The sequence below is a fragment of the Electrophorus electricus genome, chromosome 3 (assembly GCF_041902795.1).
Source record: "Electrophorus electricus isolate QZ-2024a chromosome 3, ASM4190279v1, whole genome shotgun sequence".
Taxonomy (NCBI): Eukaryota; Metazoa; Chordata; class Actinopteri; order Gymnotiformes; family Gymnotidae; genus Electrophorus; species Electrophorus electricus.
Window position 1 is genome coordinate 30,106,759 of NC_137499.1, and position 20,970 is coordinate 30,127,728.

At 48.3% G+C, this 20,970-nt stretch overlaps 1 protein-coding gene across 3 annotated transcripts in view; it reads left to right on the top strand.

Annotated features, from left to right (window-relative positions):
* The window catches only part of coro7 (coronin 7), a 105,583-nt gene that overhangs the window by 9,918 nt on the left and 74,695 nt on the right, over positions 1 to 20,970 (top strand). For all 3 annotated transcript variants that reach the window (XM_081711006.1, XM_027009128.3, XM_027009129.3), the window contains 3 exons: positions 91 to 141; positions 20,449 to 20,532; positions 20,749 to 20,831. In XM_081711006.1, the coding sequence (XP_081567132.1) occupies positions 91 to 141; positions 20,449 to 20,532; positions 20,749 to 20,831 (218 nt within the window). The remainder of the gene's footprint in view (positions 1 to 90; positions 142 to 20,448; positions 20,533 to 20,748; positions 20,832 to 20,970) is intronic.

The window sequence follows — 20,970 nt, forward strand, 5'->3', positions numbered from 1 at the left end:
TAGCGATTACTGTGGTCTGTGTAGTGTATATCTGAGTGCACCCTGTGGTTTGCTGTGTCTCACCTGTGCTTTTTTTTCTTTCTCCAACAGGACAAAAACCTGCGCATCTTCGATCCGCGAGCCCAGCTGAGCGCAGTGCAGGTACACCGCACCCATAGTTGGACAGTTGAGTCAAAGGGGCATGTTAAACTGGCAACCAAGGAGTGGAAGGTCTGAGAGGTTGTTGCTGCTCAGGGCAGTGCGTGTGTGTGCGCGTGTGTGTGCGCGCGTGTGTGTGCGCGCGTGTGTGCACGGGTGTGTGCGCGCGCGCGTGTGTGTGCACGCGTGTGTACGCACGTGCACGTGTGTGTGCGTGCGTGCGTGTGTGCGTGCGTGTGTGTGTGCGTGCGTGTGTTCGCGCGTGTGTGTGTGTGTGTGTGTGTGTGCGCACACGTGTGTGTGTGTGCGTGTGTGTGTCTTGGGTGTGTACTGAATCCAACACTATTTCCAGCTTTATCACCAACCCTGGCCTCAGATATCCCACATGACAAAATTTCACACTAATTTAGCATGTCCAACCCACCTAGATATGGTCTTCAGGTCTGTCTGAATATCAAAGCCAGGTGTATTCTGTTAGAGGTGTATCTCGTCAGGAGCAGGATGGAGTTCACCCCACACCCCTCACCTTCCCTTGCTCCGCATTGGTCACTCTTGCTCCTCCACCCAATCAGAGAGCTAGATGAGGCAGATCATTACCGTGTCGCAGCCTGTTCCCTCCGGCTTGCACACTAATTCCCATTCCAATATCCTGTGCTGTTTTAAACCATGAGAAATGTGTGAAGAGGCCCCACAGGCAGCGGTGTGGCCGTGAACCCTTCAGAGGCGTCAGTGGTGGGCTGGGCCGGATTAATCACTGCTAATGAGCGTATCGGGAATGGGGAAGTGGAGTGGGATCAGGACGCCACCACAGACCAAACATTCCCAGCCTCCTGAGATGGGGTGCGTACGGGCCCCTCGTCTGGCTTGTAATCTAGGTTAGGCAAATAAAGCCCCACCAAAATCAACATGGGGGATTAAGCATTAGCCTTCTCCCTTCTGGGTTAATGTTTGGAGGTGTGTGCGGAGCTCTGGCGCTTTTGTGAAAAGGGTTAGTATCTGGAGCCGATGGTGCTGAAGCTGATAGCGGTAGCTGTCTTATCGTCTACACACACACGCGCACACACACGCGCTCACACACACACACTCACATACAAGTTTCACGTTTGGTTTATTTGTCACATACACAGTCATACACAGTACAACCCGCAGTGAAATGGTTGAGTGCTCTGTCCAAACTGAGAAAAAAGAAAACAGGGGTGCATAGAGAAATATATATTCTATATATGTACAAAAATATATTAACAATGTATGTACAATATATGTATATTATGTTTATATACACAATGTACAATATGGTCTTTGTTCACCTTTTTGAATAGAAACACTGACTTACTGTGGACTGTTTTGCTGTTAAATTGTCTTTATTCCCTGGCTTTTACCTTTCTAAAATCAGCACACTCTCATTTTGCAGTATAAGTGACTGTTACACTGCAGTAAGCACGGTTGTTTTGAATTAGACGAAGCAGCTAGTCAGGACTGGGGCTACGGAGTCTTTTACTGTAGTCTTCAGTGATTGGTTTTCATAAACTCAACAGTGTAGATGGAAACCAGCTCTGTGGCACACCTTTGTACTGGCAGCACAGACCATAAATGACAGACCTGTGTCCTGCTCTGCTGTATCACTCGGGGAAGCGCTGGGCTGAGTGATCACACTTAACTCCGTGCATTCCAGCCTAAGAGTGAGCGGAACGGGTGGGGAATTCCATGCATCTGAGTCAAATAAGCCTTGACAGGGAGAAAAGTTCTTACTCCATATCCCATATCTCCCCCTCCCCTTTCCTGCACTGAGTGTGTAAGTCTGCCTCTGCCTGTAATCCCTGCTGGATTTCCATATTTGAGGGCTAAGCTTTGCTGCCACGCCCATTAACAACACATTCGCACGAGTGCTTTGTAACCAGGACCAATCCAAGCTGCAGGCCTGATGAGCCGTGGAATTGCCCCACCCTTGAGGTCGGGAGGGCGCGTGCGTGCCGCAACCCCGGACGGCGCAGCCGCTCTCGTTCTGCTGTTCTCAATCTCGTTCTCGTTCTCGGACCTCGTGAGACACAGCCATTTGTCGTCACGGAGACGGGCCAACCCCCCCCCCCCCCCCCCCCCCGGCTTACACTCAGGCGTGTTACCAAAGATGTGCAAAAAATAAGAAACATGTCCTTTTGGCATGAGGCCTGACCCGGGCTTGCCCTCGGCGCTGAGACAGGCAGGTAGGGCAAAAATAGAAGTTAAGTGTAGCTCTGAGTGTGGCGTGTTTACAGGAAGAAGAGAAGCTGCGCTGCTCGGGGCACGCGGCCAGAGCTGAATCTGTAATCAGGGTGTGTTCAGGAGCTCGTCTGTATTTGGGTAGCTGCCATGCTGCAGGCACACGTGTACGTTTTCGGAGGGAATGCTACTGCGGATGCCTGACATTTCCTCCGTGGCCCAAAACTCCGCTTTTAGCAGAAAGGCCGGGACGGAGTGGAAGGAGGCGTGGGGCCGCCGAGGTGCGCCTGGCAGAAAAGAGGAGACGTGTGCATGTCTTTTTGCCTCCACGTATGTTTGTTTGTGTGTGCGTGCTTTGAATGACAGAAATTACAGAGCTGAAAATACTCCTCATAGTTTGGGGCCCCGAGCTGCCTCTGGCTTTTGGCTGCAGAGATGGAGAGATGTGGTCCCTGGCAGCAGAGGGAGACAGGAAGGAGAATATTTTCTGGACTTGCGGGCCAGAGTCCAGATTTCTTGATTCTGCCGTTGACTTTTGCTGCTTTCAGTGAAATTAGAGAGGCCCTCGGTTTGGAGCGCAGACAGGGAAATAAAAGGAGCGGGGACGAAGAAAAACACGCGGGACAGACCGAGCGACTGCACACTTGGACATCCAGTCTGAAAGCAGAACACTGCTGGGGTGTCGTTTGGCACATGTGGGTCCCGGTCTGGCTCAAGGGGCCAGCCAGTGCCCGCTATATGTTAGTACTGGAACATGCGTGCTTGAGCTCCTGAACTCACTGCCAAGCCATATGTGAGCTAGCTGAGTGGAGGGCCGTGTGTAGGGTAGTGGGTCTCAGGAAGGTAAAGGCAAACGACTGGAGAAACCAGTAAAGTTGAGAGGGGGATTCATCCTCCTTCTCTCTCAAATTTATGCCTTGGCAAGCCATTTGTGTTGGACAGTAAAACAGTCCAGCTTACTTGATTCAATATCATGATGTCTGTCCTATAGTGATGCCCTATAGTGACACACACACACATGCACGCACATTTACATACACACACATTCACCAGCCACTTTATTAGGTACACCTGTTTAACTGTTCATTAATGCAAACATCTAATCAGCCAAACACATGGGAACAATTCAGTGCATTTAGGCATGTGGATATTGTCAAGGCAACCTGCTGAAGTTCAAATGGAGGCTCATAACAGGGAAGAAAGGGGATTTAAGAGAATGTGGCGTGGTTGTTTGTGCTAAACAGGCTGGGCTGAATATTTTAGAAATGCTTTGCACTTTGATCGCACAGCTGAGGAAGGACCTCTGTCGGAAACATCTTGTCTCTCTGGAAACTCTGTGTACTTCACTACAATTTGAGTCTTCCTCAGAGTTCCGTTGCCATGGACTGAAGTGGAACACATCGCTGGCTGCTGTCTGCTCACAGCTTGCAGGCGGCATTCCTAGAGACGTGGGCTCTGCTTCATCCTAACAAAACCGTACGTGGACTCCCTCCCTCGTAACGAAGTGTGTTTAGACCGCAGGAATGTTCAGCCCTAACGCTGCGCTCTACAACGTCAACATTGTGAAATATGAAATTGCAACTGTAAAGCTGCTAGGTGTCACCTAGCCAAAAAAATGACATCGTTTTATGCAAAGGCCTACGTCAGATCCTGATCCCGTGTGAGATGTGGGTTGTTGGTATCTCAAAAAGTTTGTTTCATGGTGATCCCCAGACTACGGTTTGGATCCGCGATGCGCAATCTCACGTTGTGAATACAAGACAACACTGTGTCCATAGCGACCACTCACTTGTTCTGTTGCTGATGGTGTTTGAAATGGTGCAGGCCGGCACAGGGGCGTGTGACTGGAGTCCATCGCTCTTCATAACTGTAAACATTTCAGCGGCGAAACACCCCCTCCTCAACCCCGAGCCTCACCCCGTGTTGACAGGGCCTATGTGCAGCCCACGCAGAGGAGTGACTTGACAGCCCCGTGCAGTCTGATTAACCTCTGACAGCCCATCATAAACACACTGTGTGCAACTACCTGGGGAGGTTGTGTTAATTCTATAATACTCTTTACATGTGAGCCATCAGTCTGAAAATCTTTTTGCAACAGCCCAAGTGCCAGATGTTCCGACGTTCTTTCTGTTCCAAAAGGTCTGTCGAAATGTTCTTATCACCACCCACTGTAAACAATTACCTCTGGATAGAGGATGATGATGATTCTTTTTGTGTTTATGACTGGATAGAAACCATTTTGGAGAGATGATGTTTATTTTTGGCCGGGCTGTTGAACCGACCGCTGCATGCGTTATGAGTGAGTGTGCGTGGGAGTGGGAGCGAGGTAGGAGGAGCAGGCCTTGGATGCGTTCAGCACAATGGAAGTCTGGACGTGGGACAAGCGTAGGATCTCCCAGCAGGCCTAAGCTCTCCTGCGGGACGTGTCGTCCAGCACAGTCGGACGTGTGCGTTAATCCCTCGCAGGTGAGGCGTGCAAACCTTGATGAAGTGGGCGAGGGTGGCCCTTCCCGGAGCTGCCGTTCGCTCTTCCTGCGTCCTGACTCAGAAACGTCCTGTGGGCTCAACTGGTGACTCCCTCCCCAGTTGTGGCCTCATTTCGAGGCGCCAACAACCCATGAGGCCCCGATGCTTGTCATCTGCCCGTCGAGGGCAGCTGCTCTCCAGAGGGCACGCTACACCTCGCAACGGCTGCTGCACGTTACGGATTCAGGAAGCAATATGAAAAAGATTTTCCAGAGTGACAGAATGGATATGCTTTCTTGCTTTCACTACATAGAATCACATGGCAAGGCCTGGCTTGCACCGATGTCGAAATATGTTTTCGATTGAGGTTGTTTCTGATTTTATGCGCAGCCAGGCTGTAATTCATGAACCACCTGTGCTCAGTGCACCAGAGAATCAGCTTCACACACTCCAGGACCCAGCTGTCCACCTTTCAACAGCCAAAGGCTGTCCCCCCGTGCACGGCCAGTGGACGGCTGTGTTTGTGCATTTTGAGTCCTTGTGACAGGGAAAGGAGGCTGACCCAACAAGGAATCCCGCGTCCCGGACCTGGAGACGGAAGGCTGAGTGGAGAAGCGCCCCGGGAGCGAACGTCAAGCAAGAAGAACGGTGATGAGAGGCTGGGAGAGTTTCACTGGCGCTGTGTTAATGAGTACAGAAGGGTATGCAGCATATGTGTGTGTGTGTGTGTGTGTGTGTGTGTGTTTGGTGTGAGGTGCAGAAGAGAGTGCCAGCTGGCAGTGTGAGAGCCCCACACGTGTGTGTTTTGGAGTCTCTTTAGTGGGGACCCTTACCCAGGCCCCATTCCATTTCCAGCTAATTAGATGAGCGCGCACACATGGGTGACACCTGGAGACAGAATGGCAGCGAAGGCAGCACGCACCCCCCTGGCTCTGCAGTGCTAGGAGAGTCCCCTGTTTTCTGACTGGCTTGTGATGTGGTGAGAGAGGATCCATCGCGTTTGAGACTTTGCTCGACCTTCAAAGGAGGTCTAAGGGACGAGAGGGACCAGCGATAGCTGCGGTCAGCTTCCCGGACAGATGCGTCCAGCTCCAGTCTGGCTTCCAAGGTGCTATCCCACCGGAGAGGCCGTGCCACTCTTTCCTTTTCTCCTCATTGGCAGAGACTCCCGGTTTCCCTAGCAGGGGTTTAGCTGAGCTCAGGGAAACGAGCTCCGTTCGCTCTCTGCCTTTCCCAGGGAGCTCGGCACTTCACGGACAGGACTGCTGAAGCGCTGGGGAGGGCCATTGGATCGTGTACACGCCGCCTGGAGCAAATTAGAGGACGAGGAAGATCTGGCTTGACGTGCCGAGAGACCGAGTGTGTGGGAAAGGATGCACGTGCTTGATCTCTGCAGTCTTGTGTGGTTTGGGTAGTGACACCTCATTCACATGCCTTACTTTGCACATGTGTTGCTGCAGGTCATTGACACTGCTAGATGCTTCTGTTTGTGTTTGAGTGTGATTGTGTTGGTGCAGCTGTCCAAAAGGTGTGTGTGTGTGTGTGTGTGTATGGTACTGAGTGTCACGGTTGTGAATCAAAAAAGTTTGATATATGAAAAGTTTGAGACTGAAATATGACTAGAGTCATACATATATAAAATACATTCAGGATGCAACTATTTTGTCAATTTCTTTATAATTAAATATATGTACGCTGCTGGTGGTCATTATTTTTCAGTATGAAATGACCTAACTTCTACCAGCTGTCCATTAAGATAATTAGATGATGGATGAACGTATGGATGAACGAAATGGAACACATGGACATATTTCAGGGCATAGTGGGTCTAAGAGTAGAATCCAGCATGGATTTAAGACTAGTCCCTATGCCAGGACTAGAAACCCCCAAAGCAGAGCTCCACACTCCCTCCTGCTAATGAAACAGAAGCCAGCCTTTCCTGTGTACGCTGGGTGAACCCCTGTAGACCAACTTGAATGTTTCATTGAATCAAGCACACATATCCGCCAGCAGTTTTTTTTTACGCATGCCGGTCTAATAACAGCAGCACCAGGGGGTTAGCAGCAACTCGGCGCACACGCACGCACACACAAAAAAATGTGTGCCGGTCTGCAGTTTTGAGCATCAAACATGCCGACCAACCCACTCAACACAGGCCCTTTTGTCTGGGTGGCCCCGCCCCTCTGCGCGGGTTAGAGAAGTGGCGATGCAGGTGGGCCTGGCAGTCCCCGCACCGTGTCGCAGCTCTCATTTCCCCTCCACTGTGGAGCCGTCTGTGTGCGAAACACTATCCCATCATCCCCAGCTCCTCTCCGTCCCGCGCTGCGTGCGCTCAAAACTAAAGCCTCGGCCCAGCATGGTGGGCACAGTGTGGTTGCATTCAGGAAGTCCACGCTGTTGCCAGGCACCCTCCCGCCACACCGGCACACACGTCCTACGTCCAGCCCGGGGACAACTCAGGGACGGGACGAGGCAGGAGGGTCCGCGCCGGCGCCGGGGTCAAGGTTCCGCAGCCGCTGGCACAAGCGATGGCCAGGCGGAGAGACACCACCCGGCTCACTGATGGGAACCAGCCAGTCCAGGTCCTTTTAGAAGCAGCAAAAGGTTTTTAAAAAGTTTAGGGACTTTTCCATTCCAGAAAAGATCCTGGCCTGGTTAAACCATAATGTTTATAGAAGACACGCAATGAGAGAATGCAGAGTGATTAGTGGTTCAGCTTTCCTTAGAATGCAGTATACGGTGCCAGCCTTATAGTTATTGAGGTCCAAATATTCCTCATATCAAATATTCCTAGTTAATCAATGCTAATGCGGCCCAGGACTGCTTGAATACTTGTTCCCTACTAGTTAGTTTTCCTTGTTAATTCCCACTTAGCATCTTTCAGGTTTTATGGGTATCCACAACACCGGTCTCAGGCTGGTGCTGAATAGCAGGATTCTACCAGCTCATGTCCGTGTTTCCTGCGTGGATTCATCACAGCTCTGATTTGAGCCTCACGCTGTTTAGAAACTCCTCTGTGAAGCGGGAACAGAGAAATAAGAGAGGAGCATGGCAGTCACTGCTGTGGTCTGTACCTGCCTGAATTTCTGGGAACCTGGTCTCAGTTAACTGGGCACTGCTGCTCTGAGCACCCAGCTGCTGCTGTGGTGTGTGATCAACGTGCAAGCTTGTGAGGTGTTTTATTTTTATATATATATATATATATATATATATTTTTGTATATTTGTTATGAATAGCACATCTGTATTTCTGCAGTGAACCTCTCAGAGTGGATCTGGGGCAGCAGTATGTGAGGAGGAGGCAGCAGTTCTTTGAAGGCCGAGGCTCTTATGTGGCTAGAGGCGAATTAAAACCAGCTAAGCATAACACTTTCAATTACGAAAGAGCTGTAAATGACAAAACACACTGGAGAGCTATGACATGCTGCCAGGGGCATTTCTCTCTCTCTCTCTCTCTTTCTCCTTTCCCTATCCACATAGGGCCCGACTTATGAAAACCAGAACCCAGCAGATGTGGTGAACTGCAATGTGGTGAACCGATCCCTCTCAACCCCCGCAGTTCACGATCCAGGGACCAAATGTCTGTCTGTCATTCCGGTCTTTTCCATTCGCTGCTCGGATCTTTTTGCTTCGTCCTCGCACTCTTCTCCTTTTTCAAGTCACTGCTCTGTTTAAAGGGATGAAGGCTCTTCCCCACTCCAGTGGACCAAAGCCTTTCAGTGAAACCAATGACCTGCACTGGCGTAACCCAAATCCACCCGCACGCTGCTCACCCCGAGGCCTTTGCCCCCGGGGCGTAGCTCTCTGGAGACCCGCGGCTGCCTGTGGAGGCGACCGAGCGCCCGGCCGCCTCGCCGCATCTGCCTTGGCCCAACCACAACCACGCTGGCTCTGCACAAGGAGGCAGGACAATTAGTGTGGGGCAGAATAATGACAGACTCCCGGACTGCCTCTGCCGCAAGGCAATTAAAGCCATTTGCAGGCTCCTGCTGTGCACCGGCGGGTGACACCATGCCACTAGCCCCTAAGAGAGCAGCCTGCGCTGGAGTCCGAACCAATGCAGAGATGGGAGTGTGTGTTTATGTGGCTTTTTATATCTGCTTGTATGAGATGCACTTTCAAAACGTGAAACACAAAACCGGCTGAGACCGGTCACTTTTTTTGCTTCTTCGTTATAACTTCCTTGCAGGCTGGTCGTGCTGAACAGAATGAGAGCACTGTATTTAAATGGTTTTTTTTTAAATGTTTTTAATCTTATTTCTTATTTTGAAACCAGCTGGCCACTGCAGATGGTGTTACGGGAGTCCAGGACAAGCCAGAGCAATCGAACACTGCTGCCTGTGGCTTTTTCGTGAATCACTGCGAGTTTGGCCATCTCAGCCTCCTAATGGTTTTTACACCCTGCCGATTTGCTCCAGCCAAACTCAGGGCCTGGATTAGATTACTGCCCGGATTAGATCACCACTCCGTTTTAGATATAACAGATCCGCAAAATTCCGGACCTCCTCGCCACGTGAACACAATGTTCCCACTGGCAAGGTGGCGTCCGTATGTTGTTGCTTGATGGGTGCTGAAATGCAGCCTGTAAATAAGGCCGAGCTCACGCTAAAGGGATAACTCTGACAACCTCATGCTCTCCTTCTCAGGGGCTCCCTCTGTACTCATACTGCATGTACCCGTGCACCCCCTGGCCTGACCCGGGTCTGCTGCGTTGTGAAAACACCAACGGCCTGTTTCTGAGAAATCCGTGTCAGACATCCATGATTTACAGTTCTTTCTCCCTCCTGCTGGAATAGGTTATCAGAGGGCATGACCACCCCATACCATCAACACTTGGGGGGGGGGGGGGGGGGTGGCGGCACAAAAAACCAAGTGTTCTACAGTCATCTCTCTCTAACACACACACACACACACACACTCGCAGGCTTCTGTAATGATGAGAGGAGAGTCAGAGCAGACGTTTGTAAGACGTGTGCCAGGCTCTGAAAGCCAACACCGGTGAGAAAGCTGCTGAGTGACTGATAGAGACAGCAAGAGAGCACCTCTGCACCTGCCATATATATGTATTCTAAAACACTGAGCTTACACAGTCTGTCTGTCTGTCCACATCTACTCCTTGAACTACAGTACATATATACTGTGTGTGTGTGTGTGTGTGTGTGTGTATGTATATATGTATGTATATATAACGCGTGCGTGTGTGTGTGTGTGTGTGTGTGTATAAAATCTGATGACTGGCTGACTCGCTTGCATCTGTCTTTGCATGTTATTCCAGACTGGCACAATCATGTTGAGATCAGGGTTCTTATCATCTGCTGTAGGGCTCCCTGTTTTACTTTTTGCTGGAGATTCTTTTTGACTTTGGCCATGTGTTTGGAGCCATTGTTATGCTGCAGAGTGAAATCTGCACATATTTCTCTGCAGTGAATGGGCCATTAATTTTGACATTAATCAACTATATTTACAGAAATACAGCCCTAAACCTGCAGGGAACCTCCACCGTACTTCACTGTTGGGTGCAGACATCCATGTAGCACTGTCCAGCCCTAATGGGCAAAATGCCTTCTGTTGGAACCAGAAATGTCAAATTCTGGCTCACGAGTCCAGAGCACCTGCTGCCATTGTACCGCACCCCCAGCGCTTGGGTTTGTGTGTGTATGGGTGAGTCGCATGGCTTTGTTTTGTCCATCTGACCCATGGCCTTTTGGTCACAACTCTTCCATGAAGATCACTTCTGACAACACTTCCCCCGGACTGGAGGTGGGTGCATCAGGGTTCCCGGTGGCCTTCCTTCTCCCGGTGGTGCTGCACATCGTCTGATCTGGAAGAGAAGTAAGCTTCTAAGGCTTCTGCACATGGTCTCTGTGGCCAACCACCATGTTTCACGTCCTCAGCTTTGCCTGTTTGTTTGTACTTGAGCAAGTGAGTTTGCATAGCACATCTGGAAAGGCCCGTCTGCTGTGAAACGTCTGCGCCGGAGAGGCCTTGCTCCGGGAGGACGAGCACTCCGCGTCTTGTTACTGCAATCACTCTCGCTACCACACACGCGCCTGTTTAGTGTGGTTGTCCCTCACCCTGGTTTATTCCCTCTACATAGCTGCTTTTTTTTTAATAACCTTAACTCAATTTGAACATAATGTAATTGATATTTAGCACCTGGACGATATATCTGTTCAAACATGCACTCGGCTGTATGTCCACAAAGACCTGACATTTTCATTATTTGGAAAGTGGTCCGTTTCTTGCTGTTTTTTAACACAGAAAAATCCCCTAACGTACAAGACTTAAAATACCACAAAAATAAAAAAATAAATAAATAAATAAAAATAGATAGAGAGATATATATTGTACATTTTATATATTTTATATATATATATATATATATATATATATATATATATATATATATATATATATATATATATATATATATACTTTCTCACACCTTCTTTTCTCTTTTCTTTCTCCTGCTTTCCTGCTATTCATTTTCATTCCTGTTTTTGATTGCTCTGTTTCATTTGCTGTTCTTCCTTGCCGAGTGCGGGTGCTGACGTCATTCGTGGTTAGCGGCTGTGCTGCGATTGATCATTAAGCAAGAGCCCAGCTGTTTGGGACCCGACCCTCGTGGCCAGATAACTCGGGCCTGTAATCGATATGAACCTTCCTTTTCGTTCCTTCTTTCTTTCTGTTTTTTTTTTTTTTTTGGAAATACTGTATTTATGAAAAATTAATTTCTTTTCCATAAGATCTATTTCCCTTTCCCTGAGTACTGAACAGTTCACCAGTCCGCTGACACAAAGAGTAGATTGTGGCTTTGGCGATTTACTTCTGCTTGTGTATGTGCCAGCCTGCAGGATGCGAGAGAGTGGGTGCGTCGGCAGGATTACGTCTGAGCCTAGCATTCACCTTCCTCATTTTCTCCATCGCTGTCTTCATGTTTCATCCCCGCCCCTCACACCCACTTTCAACCTGGTTCCCAGGAAGTCTGTGGGGAGATTCTGTAAAAAAAAAAAAAAAGAAAAACAAATTTAACAACAGTGTGAAAGCTGAAAGAGTAGGGATGGAAAACATGGACAAGCCATTTAGAAATGATGCTATATTAAACTTTAGGCTAACAGGACATGCTGAGTAGTCCCTCTTCAAGGACTTGTGGTCAGTGGAACTTGGTGTTTTTCTTTTTCATATCATTTCACGATTTTGCATTCTAGTCCTTCTGCACGATGCACGCACATAAACAAACAGGTTGAACGCACACGTGTCCCAAGCCCTTGAGCTCAAAGAAAGCAACTTAAGACCTGGCCTGAGTTCCTCAGATACTGACCCTGGCTTGTTTGCGACTGTGCTCTTGGTCGTATTTGTGTGCACTCTTAAGTGCACAAACATCTGCACTTAAAGCATGACTACCGCACTGGCAGTACCCACCACACAGAGAGGCTGACGGTGCAGACCACTGTTTCCACAGCTGTGTGGCGTGGTTCCAGGGGCCCTGGGTTGAGCTCTGGCTCAGGTCGGCAGGTATTTTCTAAGCCATCTCTCACCTCTTAATTTTGTTTTTCATGAGGCTGAGAGGGATTGTTTTGGGAAGGAACCATCAGGCAGAGGTTGATCGCAGATTAGGCGCACCAATCAGATCTAAGGGATCTAAGGGATCTAAGAGGGGTTTTTAAAAAAAAGAAAAGTAGTAGAAGGCTAAAAAATGAAAGCGCTAAGCATATGGTTCGAGGTTCATTTCTCCCTTTTTCTCATTCTGTCTCTTCTACTCTATTTCTCCAATCCAGCTGCTGTACCAGTAAAAATGCAGTGGAATCGGAGGGTGGTGGGGGGAATGAGAACGGTTTCTTGTTATAAAAAATCGAGCATAAAAACAGGTTTGAGTGAATTAGTGCAGCCACAAATGGAAAACGAGGTCAGAAATTCTGTGTCATATAGATTAAAGGAAAAGGGCATAAACCTTGATTAGAAGCAAGCAGGAATAGGAGAGAGGGCTGAGTCATGGAGAAAAGGGCAAAATGAAGTACAGGTGGAAGAAGAGCGTGGAAGAAAACCAGTAGAAGCAGTGCTGGCCAGTAATCAGGCCAAATCCCTGTTCAGGGGCAGGAAAAAAACACTTTAATCAAGGCACAGATCAGTTTAATTAGCCCTGTTCTGGCAAGAAGCTCTGTCCAAAGTGGTTGCCTCCAGAACCATTCAGCTCGTGTTACAACCGGAACAGCCACCGGATCCAGCTGGAAAATGCCTCAAGGAATGCGAGGGGACCGGCGGGCTGAGCTGCTGAAGAAAACAGGTATGCAGTTCCAAGTGGCTTTGATGGAGATCAGCGGGAGGACGATGGATGCGGCTGGAAAAGTTATGAGCAAAGTGGGATGGATACGCAGGAGGGAAAATATGAACTCGTGGCGAGCCCCAAATAGCCGAGGCCTCCACTCTCTTACTGTCTTCCGCCATGACGCTTCACGAGATGTGTGAGGGAGCAGGGGGTGATCGTTCCCATATGTGCCTATAGACACCTGATATTTCTCCCAGTGGGTGGATCAACATTCCCTGTCAGTGACACAGATGTGCTCTCCATCTGTTTAACCTCCACATATGAATGTGAAAAATGGAGTGTATCAAGGTGGCAGTGTGGGTCCTGCTCTATTTTCATTGGAAGCCTTTGTATTTGGAACATCTGTGTGTGACATTTCTGGAGTTGGTTTATTTATTTATTTATTTATTTGAATTTTTATTTTTATTTTTTGAATTTCCCTATAATGTCTTTATCATTATAATATTTATATGCTAGATTCTTCTGGGCCTATTGACAAGAACCTGCTAATGGTTTCTTATACATGCATTGGCTTTGATCTTAGTTCTGTTGCTTTCTTTCCATGTCTTTCAGAAGGATCAAATATGATTTTGCAAATCAGAACGTTTTCATCTGAACTTCTTCATACAAAACATTCTCCTTCCCTTTCTCTTTCTGTGTTGCTCTGAACTTAAACCTCTGTGCTTTGGTTCTCCTTCTAAAAAAAGCATTGTGTTTCCTGTTGTCATTTCTCACACATGTATGGGTGTGTTTGCATCTCTGTGTCTGTCTCTCTGGCACTGGTGTCTGGAGTTCAGTGTTTGTACGGAAGTGTGCATATGCCTTTTGTAGTGATGCACAGTAAAGGTAGAAAAAATGCAATAAGGCCGTTTTCCATCCACAAAGACTATGCATGCACAGGCATTCCCTGTCTTTCACATGCAGTGACCTGTCCAGTACTGGAAAACTATGGCGAGAACAGCAGTGAATGCAGCCTCGCTCCCTTAGGAGGGTGAGGATTTGTTTGGGAGCGGGAACCAAGCTGTATGATAGGTGCGCCCCTTCACTGTGCCTCTCTTTCACTCTCTCTCCTTTCTCTATCTTTCTTGTTCTTCCCCCCCCCACCATCCTTCCAAAATGTATACTGATGACCTCATCATCAAAGGTTTGCATCTGCCCACCAACCACACAGTCCAATCACTAGTGGTGACCTTAGCTCTCACTGTCAGATCTATAGAAAGCTGGAACATGCATGTCACATATGCTCTGTGTCATTTTAGCTTTGTTTAATTGGTTCAGATCAGTTTGCTGCCCAAACACCAGGCAAGAGGATCTGACCTATATTGCTCCACCCACAGCAAATCCTGGGCCTTGGCGCTGTGCCATGCTAGGCTGGGTTTGCATCTCCTTCACTTGAATAGTACCATTACATAATCGTCTCCTCAGTCAAGATGTGTTTGCGCTCACTCCTCTCTTAACAATCGGCCAGAGGTCGTCGTTAAGGAGGATGAGGCACTTTTATTTGGAGACACTTAAGTGAAAAATTTCTCCCGTCTCCTCACCCTGCCCACTCTCCCTGCTCTGCGTGGGCCGGCCCGGCCCTAAGCATGTGGAGAGTTGTTATAGAATGGGGAAGCACCGTCGCTCACCTCTGCGTGTTTTTGTTTCCAATTCCAAACGCGTTTGTTGCTTAGCGGCCAGTCTTTCGGGGGGGGGGGGGGGGGGGAAGGGGGGGTTGGAGCAGGGGGCAGCGCGTCCTAATCCAGAGTGAGTCAGCTCTGTTTACGACTCTCTGGCGATCAGTGCATTTTCTTTTAGCCACCTGTCGGTGAGCTCGGCAGGGCAGGCCGAGGTACCGACGTCACTGCCGCGCCGCGGCCTACCCCAAGACGAGCCGGAGAGAGGCGGGCTGTGCCGTCTCCGCCGCTCCACGGAGAGCACCTGGGTGGAGAGGAGACGCATGTGCTGGGGCTCGGGGAGTTCTGCTACATCTGCTTCGCTCCTCATTTGGCTGTGACTCCTTACATTCGGGTTTGATCTATGGTGCTTTTGGGGCCCAGACCCAGCTTGCGCGCATGCCCCCTCGCAGCTGCCCGGCCAGCTCCCGAGCTACCTGTCACTGACATCCTGCGCCTCCAGAGACGGGATGTTTATTCTGGATGCGGGTGGATTATCAAGCATTGCAACTGGACACACGTGTATGCCATCTTGCACACCAAAGCTTGGAAACGTTTGATTATCTTCCAGGAAATTATTATTATTTTTTGTCTCTGAATGGTGACCAGATTTAGAACAAAATTCCGTGCGTCCCTGTATTGCTTCTTGGTGCCTTTGATAAAAGAAGGATAGACAGCGTGAGCTATGTCCCCTCAGAGAGACGTATATTATGGATTGTCCTTTTGACATCATGCCGTTGTAGAGGTTTTACGCATGGCGTGTGTACACATAGGAAAAGTGCCTCATTAGATTTACTGTAGCCACAAAATCAGACCCAATCCCACATGGATCCCAAACCCAGTTAGCTCCGAGGGTTTTGGAGCTTGTCCAGTATGACATTCTCACTGTCTTATGGGCTTACTGCAGGTAATTAGGCCAGGCTGGATCACTGGGTCGGTGCCTGATTCAAGCGTGTGTAGCGTGACTCGTACAGGGAGACGGAGAGGACAGATAAGATTCCATTCCCCTGAAATCAATGCTTCCAACACTTGATGTCCCCACCCAACCCCCTGTAGACACCAACCCAGTGCAGGCTGTCAGCTCAGCCTTCCACCAGCCAGCTCAGTGTCCTGCCTCCAAGTGTGCGAAACATCAGGCTCTCACTGAAATAGTTTAGCTATCAATCTGCCATTGGAAAGCTTGGTGGACGTGTGTCTCTGGGTGTGTGCGTGTGACCTCAGAGCGGGACTTGGTGTCTCCCCGTGTGTAAAAGGCTTGGTGTGATGACGACTATTGGTGAACACTGGTGGATAGTAGATGAGCACGTGCGTTTATTGCACCTTCTGTACTACAGCGTAAGTGATGTAGGGGGGAAATGGGCTTTTGATTAGACTCTGATAGGTCACGTGTAGCTCTGCGTGCTTTCGGTTCCTTTTTTTTTTTCCTGTTTTCGTCTCCCTCCTTCCCTCTCTCTCTCTCTCTCTCTGTCTCTCCCTCTCTCTCTCTCTCTGTTCCTCTCTTCCTCTCACTCTCTCTACCCATATCTCTCTGTATCTCTCTCTCTCCCTCTCTCTTTCTCTTTTTCTCTGTTCCTCTCACTCTCTCTACCTATATCTCTCTGTATCTCTCTCTCTTTCTCTGTCTCTCTCTCTCTCTCTACCTATATCTCTCTGTATCTCTCTCCCTCTCTCTCTTTCTACCTATATCTCTCTGTATCTCTCTCTCTCTCTCTCTCTCTCTCTCTCTCTCTCTCTCTCTTTTTCTCTGTTCCTCTCATTCTCTCTACCTATATCTTTCTGTATCTCTCTCTCCCTCTCTCTCTCTCTCTTTCTCTGTTCCTCTCACTCTTTCTACCTATATCTCTCTGTAGCTCTCTCTCTCTGTCTCTCTCTCTTTTTCTCTGTTCCTCTCACTCTCTCTACCTATATCTCTCTGTATCTCTCTCTCTCTCCCTCTCTCTCTCTCTCTCTCTCTTTCTCTGTTCCTCTCTCTTTCTACCTATATCTCTCTGTCTCTCTCTCTACCTATATCTCTCTGTATCTCTCTCTCTCTCTCTCTCTTTTTCTCTGTTCCTCACTCTTTCTACCTATATCTCTCTGTATCTCTCTCTCTTTTTCTCTGTTCCTCTCACTCTCTCTACCTATATCTCTCTGTATCTCTCTCTCTCCCTCCCTCTCTCTCTCTCTCTTTTTCTCTGTTCCCCCCTCTCTCTCTCTGTCTCTCTCTCTCTTTTTCTCTGTTACTCTCACTCTCTCTACCTATATCTCTCTGTATCTCTCTCTCTCTCTCTCTCTTTTTCTCTGTTCCTCTCACTCTCTCTACCTATATCTCTCTGTATCTCTCTCCCTCTCTCTCTCTCTCTCTTTTTCTCTGTTCCTTTCACTCTCTCTACCTATATCTCTCTGTATCTCTCTCCCTCTCCCTCCCTCTCTCTCTCTCTCTTTTTCTCTGTTCCTCTCACTCTCTCTACCTATATCTCTGTATCTCTCTCTCCCTCTCCCTCTCTCTCTCTTTTTCTCTGTTCCTCTCACTCTTTCTACCTATATCTCTCTGTATCTCTCTCTCTCTCTCTCTCTCTCTCTCTTTTTCTCTGTTCCTCTCACTCTCTCTACCTATATCCCTCTCTCTCTCTCTTTTTCTCTGTTCCCCTCTCTCTCTCTCTCTGTCTCTCTCTTTTTCTCTGTTCCTCTCACTCTCTACCTATATCTCTCTGTATCTCTCTCGCTCTCTCTCTCTCTATCTTTTTCTCTGTTCCTCTCACTCTCTCTACCTATATCCCTCTCTCTCTCTTTTTCTCTGTTCCCTTCTCTCTCTCTCTCTGTCTCTCTCTTTTTCTCTGTTCCTCTCACTCTCTCTACCTATATCTCTCTGTATCTCTCTCTCTCTCTCTCTCTCTCTCTCTGTTCCTCTCACTCTCTCTACCTATATCTCTCTGTATCTCTCTCTCCCTCTCTCTCTCTCTCTCTCTCTCTCTGTTCCTCTCACTCTCTCTACCTATATCTCTCTGTATCTCTCTCTCCCTCTCTCTCTCTCTCTCTGTTCCTCTCACTCTCTCTACCTATATCTCTCTGTATCTCTCTCTCCCTCTCTCTCTCTCTCTCTCTCTCTCTGTTCCTCTCACTCTCTCTACCTATATCTCTCTGTATCTCTCTCTCCCTCTCTCTCTCTCTCTCTCTCTCTCTCTCTCTGTTCCTCTCACTCTCTCTACCTATATCTCTCTGTATCTCTCTCTCTCTCTCTCTGTTCCTCTCACTCTCTCTACCTATATCTCTCTGTATCTCTCTCTCTCTCTCTCTCTGTTCCTCTCACTCTCTCTACCTATATCTCTCTGTATCTCTCTCTCTCTCTCTCTGTTCCTCTCACTCTCTCTACCTATATCTCTCTGTATCTCTCTCTCTCTCTCTCTCTGTTCCTCTCACTCTCTCTACCTATATCTCTCTGTATCTCTCTCTCTCTCTCTCTGTTCCTCTCACTCTCTCTACCTATATCTCTCTGGCCTTCTCTCTCTGTTCTCCTCTCCTGTGCTTTTTCAGTGATCTGGATTAAAATGCATGACAGAGAGAGAGAATCCATACCCACTGTTGGGAAAAGGCAATGACTGTCTCCCCATCATTTAACATCAGAACTCTTTTCCTGCTGGATAGCATGCAAGTGCTTTGCGGATCCTCTTCCCATCCTATTCCCCCTCTTTCTCGCTTTGTCACCAGGGGTGTATTTAACCCCTCCCTGTAGTGTCAGCACTGTTGGACCAGCTGGTCTTTGTTACCCACTGCCACGTGTTGCCCCGTTTCCCCTGGGCCGACTTGGGGACTGCACTCCCGTAAAAACAACAGCCAGGACTCAGAGGGGATGAGGCTGGCGAGCCGGCGTTCCGTGGAAACCTTGAAACTCTGGGTCCAGCTGGGCGCCACTGTGTCCCAGGCAGCGAACACCCACACCCACACCCACACCCAAACCAAGACCCAGACCCAGCCATCCTGCTTTGGTTTGGCAGCCCTGCTGAACTCGGGGTGCTTTCAACCCACTGTTTCATCTCCTGGCACAAAAAGTGCGCAATCAGGGCTCGGTGGGGCCAGATGTCGTACTTGTCCTGTGTCCAGAAATGGCTGAGAGTCTGACAATGATTGAGCACCAAGTGTCACTCTAGGAAAAACGAAGGATGAAAAATAGATGTGACTTATGGTGTACTGGTGTGTGTGTGTGTGTGTGTGTGTGTGTGTGTGTGTGTGTGTGTGTGTGTGGAATGCCTGCTGCTGCATTCTTCAGGATGGAGGAGTGGTTTTGCCAGAAGGAGTGATCTATAGGATTATGATCTATAGTGATCTATAGGAGTGATCTATAGGATTGTGATCTATAGGTCTGGCTCATCATCTCAGCTAGCTTTCTTTCAATACAGTTTTGCAACAGAAAGATGACCTGTGTGCTCTGTTCACATTGATGACTTGTAAATAATAGGTGCTTTATGATTGAACCCACAACCTGCCAGTTGTTTGCAGGTCCCAAAGTTATTAGAGCTCTGTGAAAAGATATTATTGATTCAGGCAACAAATGGTTATATATGTGTGGAACTCGATTTGAACATGACTTTCATTTTGGAATCCTTGTTTATGTGAAGGTGTTGGTTAAAGTTAAAGGTTGTCAGTTAAAGTTAGTTTACAATTGGTTGGTATTTGCCTGAAAAACTAGTTCTCAGTGTATCAGCCATGTTCAGAGTAGTCATTGGCCCAGGGGCAGAAGCCATGCAGACGTTTACGGTTCTTGATGTTTGAAAATACCAAGGACGATTGTACAAGTCATAGCGTGAGAAGTGTTCTGAGGATGTTTCTGGTGGCAAGAACTATGCAAAGCAGGTTGTGTCTGTCCGTGGACGTCTCTACACAATGCAAAGACGTTTTGTAGACATGGTAGAGAGCAGTTAATGAAGGCATTTCTGAGCAAGGGTTCTGACAACTTGTCAGAATTTCTAGTTCAGGAATGAAGTTTTGTTTACAAAATTAAGAGTGTTATTTTGAAAAGTGAGATGAAATTGCAGACATAATCTTATTTAATTTTATCTTCAGAACCAGACAATAATTGGCCAGAGGTGATGCATTGATCATAGAAATATGGTTGACTACCCAGTAGGAATGACTTCACTCTCTCTCTCTCTCTCTCACACACTCACACACACAGCTTCCTTTCGAAGCATTTTCCTTCATGTATCAATAACAGCCAAGCATGCTTTCCTCAGCATCCTCACAATGTTGTTTTTGTTTTTGACATCGTTATCTATAGTGACATTATTTCAGAGGCGTAGTGATGATTGCAGAGTAATGGATCTGCCTTCTGCTGCGCCAAATATCATCGTTTCCCTTATGCCGACCCCCCCGTTTGTCACAGACATGTTCTGATCTGCTTCTCAACCTCATAAAACCAGATTTAAAGGAGGATAGAAAACAGACTCGTCTTCTTACTCCTGTTTCAGAAGTACCTGTTGTCAGGGTGTCAGTCGTCGCTGTCCACTGAGATTATGGCACTAGTGACCACATTGCTGTCATCGTCCACCATTACCCTGTCCTCTCATCTTGTTCAGTCCCTTACATCCTGCTGAAGGTCGTGTCCGGTGTCCATCTTGTGTTACCCCGAGTGTCTCTTGTTGGCTCTATGTCTCAGTTCCTTCTCTTGTACTTAGAAGTTCACTCATGCATGTCTTTCTCTTCTCCTGTACAGTGTGCTCAAGGCCTTCAGACCAACAGGGACTCCCGCGTACTCTGGGTCAAAGATGACTACATCCTCACTACTGGATTCAACCAGGTAGAGCTGGACCTGTGCCTGTGTATGATTGCATGCAACTTAGGATGGCTTTGAATATAGGCACATCAGGGAAGAGCATTATATAGTACCTTTGTGAACATACACAAATATGTAGTTCATCTTATGTATTTACGTAGGTTGGGCTTTAAGCTCTGTGTGTGTGTGTGTGTGTGTGTGTGTGCGTGTGCGTGCGTGCGTGCGTGCGTGCATGCTCAGCACCGTCAACAGGAGGTGAAGCTGTGGGACACCAGGAGTCTGAACTCCTCTCTGAGCTCTGTGTCTTTAGGGACCTCAAATGGGTGAGTCCCAGCATACAACAGATAGCCTTTGTGTTGTATTGGTGTGTGCGCTGGGGGGGGGGGTGGACTCTTGGTCTTGGGGGGCACACAGTGCGTTGGGCTTGGATTAGGGAAAAAGACTCCTCTTGCATGTGTGTGC